This window comes from Nansenia antarctica (genome assembly GCF_963989245.1).
Source record: "Nansenia antarctica genome assembly, chromosome: 9".
Taxonomy (NCBI): domain Eukaryota; kingdom Metazoa; phylum Chordata; class Actinopteri; order Argentiniformes; family Microstomatidae; genus Nansenia; species Nansenia antarctica.
The window spans coordinates 7,896,572-7,898,879 of record NC_137679.1 but is presented as its reverse complement, the minus strand read 5'-3'; the positions used below and the strand labels follow the sequence as shown (position 1 = coordinate 7,898,879).

Below are 2,308 nucleotides of genomic sequence, written 5' to 3'. Positions count from 1 at the left end.
GTGTTTTAGACTCAAACCTGGCCTTAATGGGAGTGAATTGAAGTGAGTGAGTAAAAGATTTGTTATGATTTGATTTCAGCGAGACGTAGCTCTGCATCAGACAGTTGTGGTGTGTAAGCACTGGAGGAGGCGGGAGGGGGGAGGGTGGGGGGTGGGGGGCGCTGTGGGAGATGGTTGATGTGAGGTAAAGCCAATGGCTATGTGGCGTCCGTTTCCAACGGTCTTTCTATTGGCTTTAATGAAGGCCAAGTTTGAGGCGTTGCTCCACCAAATCCGATGCATTTGGGGCCGGAAGTGTCTGGGAAGGAGGATGGTTGGTGAAGGAGGCTGCTTGGTGAAAGAGGAGGTTGGATGGTGAAGGAGGCGTGTGTTCACACCACGGTGTGGTCCAGTAGGCTGGACGGTGAAGGAGGTGTGTGTTCACACTGTGTCTCCAACCCTTCCTCCTCCTCCACGGTCTTCCCAGGTACAGACTGAATCTCAGCCAACGTCTCCTTCTTCAACTCTTCATCGGGGCCGTTTGTATCCTGCCTTCTGGCTGGGTAGGTGGTTGTGGGTTCCAATCCCTTCCTTTCTCTGTCCAAAGGGGTGTGTGTGAGATCCAACTCCCCTTCGACGACTCGCTCAGAGCTGTCTGTTGTAGGATCCATACCCTTCTTCTTTTCATTGGCTGGAGAAGTGTGTGTAGGAGCCAAACCTCTTCTCTCATTGGCTGGAGAAGTGTGTGTTGGGTCCAATCCACTTCTCTCATTGGCTGGGGAAATGTGTGTATGATCCAATCCACTCCTCTCATTGGCTGGGGAAGTGTGTGTCGGATCCAATCCTCTCCTCTCATTGGCTGGGGAAGTGTGTGTATGATCCAATCCACCTCTGTCATTGGCTGGGGAAGTGTGTGTGTGATCCAATCCATTCCTCTCATTGGCTGTGGAAGTGTGTGTAGGATCCAATCCACTCCTCTCATTGGCTAGGGAGGATTGAAGGATGACATCCATCTCACTCTTATCATTGGCTGGGGACATGTTTGTACAATCCATTCGACTCTTTCCTTTGTGAAGGGGCATGTCTATATGATTCAAATCCCCTTTGTCATTGGCTAAGGAGAAAGGCATACGATCGACAGTCTTCACGTCATTGGCTCGGTCGTCGGTGTCGAACAGATCGAATCCCCTCTTGTCGTCACCGGCAAGGGGCGTGTCCAAAGGATACGAATGGATAGAATCCCTTCTGTCATTGGCCGGGTGGTGTCTTGTGTCTATACAATCACATCCCCTCCCGTCATTGGCCGAGGAGGAGGAGGAGGGCCCTTTCCTGTCGTTCCACGGGGAGGTGTCTCCCCTCTTCTCCCTCCTCTCCCCCCCCCCCACGTCCACAACCCCCCCGCCAACCCTCCTGACCGTCGTCGTGTGTCTGGTGGTCCCGTTGCTGACCAGCCCCGTGGCGGCGGCGGTGGCGGTGAAGGACGAGGAGGCGGAGGAGGTCGAGTTGGAGACGACGGTGGTGGTCCGGGGGTGTTGTCCGGTGGGGTCCCCCCTGGACACGCTGTAGCCCGTCTGGGGGCCCCCCAGCGAGAGGGTGGTCCGCTGGCTCATCATCAGGAGGGGGGGGTCCGGCGTACCCCTCCGGGTGCACCGGTACAGGCCGCGGAACGCCGAGCGGAACTTCTGGGACATGAGGTTGTACACCACCGGGTTGATGGCGCTGTTGGCGTAGACGCAGGTCCGGCAGAACAGCAGGAACCAGGCGTCCAGGTAGGGCGTGGCCATGAAGGAGTTGACCAGAACCAGGGTCCGGTAGGGCATCCAGAGGAGGGCGAACAGGACCACCACCACCGACAACATCTTGGTCACCTGGGGCGGGGTTGGGGTTGGGGTTGGGAGGAAGGGGGGGAGGGGGTTGGGGAGGAGGGGGGGATGGGGTGGGGGGGGAGGGGGGAGGGGAGGGGGGAGTGTGTGGGGAGGGTAAGAGGGGGAGGGATAGAAGAGAGAGGTGTGTGGGGCGGGTAGAGAGAAGAGAAAGAGAGGGAGAGAGAGAGAGGCAGGGGAGGGATAGAGGGGAGAGGAAGGAGAAGTAGAGATATAGAGGGGGGAGGAGAGGTGGGGGAGAAAGAGAGGGAGGGAGAGAGAGAAATGAGGAGAAGAGACATGAAGAGGAGAGGGGAGGGTTAGAGGAGGGGAGGTGAGGGGAGAGAGGGAGGGAGAGAGAGAGAGAGGGAAGATAAAGGAGAGAGAAATGAGGCCGGAGGAAAGCCTAATGCACACATACACACACACACACACACACACACACACACACACAAGGCATAATGCAT

The 2,308-nt window shown here is 57.0% G+C and overlaps 1 protein-coding gene across 1 annotated transcript in view; it reads right to left on the bottom strand.

Moving 5' to 3' along the window:
- Positions 1-371: 371 nt before the first annotated feature.
- The window catches only part of trhr2 (thyrotropin releasing hormone receptor 2), a gene marked incomplete at both ends in the record, with an annotated part of 9,636 nt that continues 7,699 nt past the window's right edge, over positions 372-2,308 (bottom strand). Inside the window, 2 exons of the mRNA XM_080539178.1 lie at positions 372-538; positions 1,112-1,847. Of these exons, the coding sequence (XP_080395304.1) occupies positions 372-538; positions 1,112-1,847 (903 nt within the window). The remainder of the gene's footprint in view (positions 539-1,111; positions 1,848-2,308) is intronic.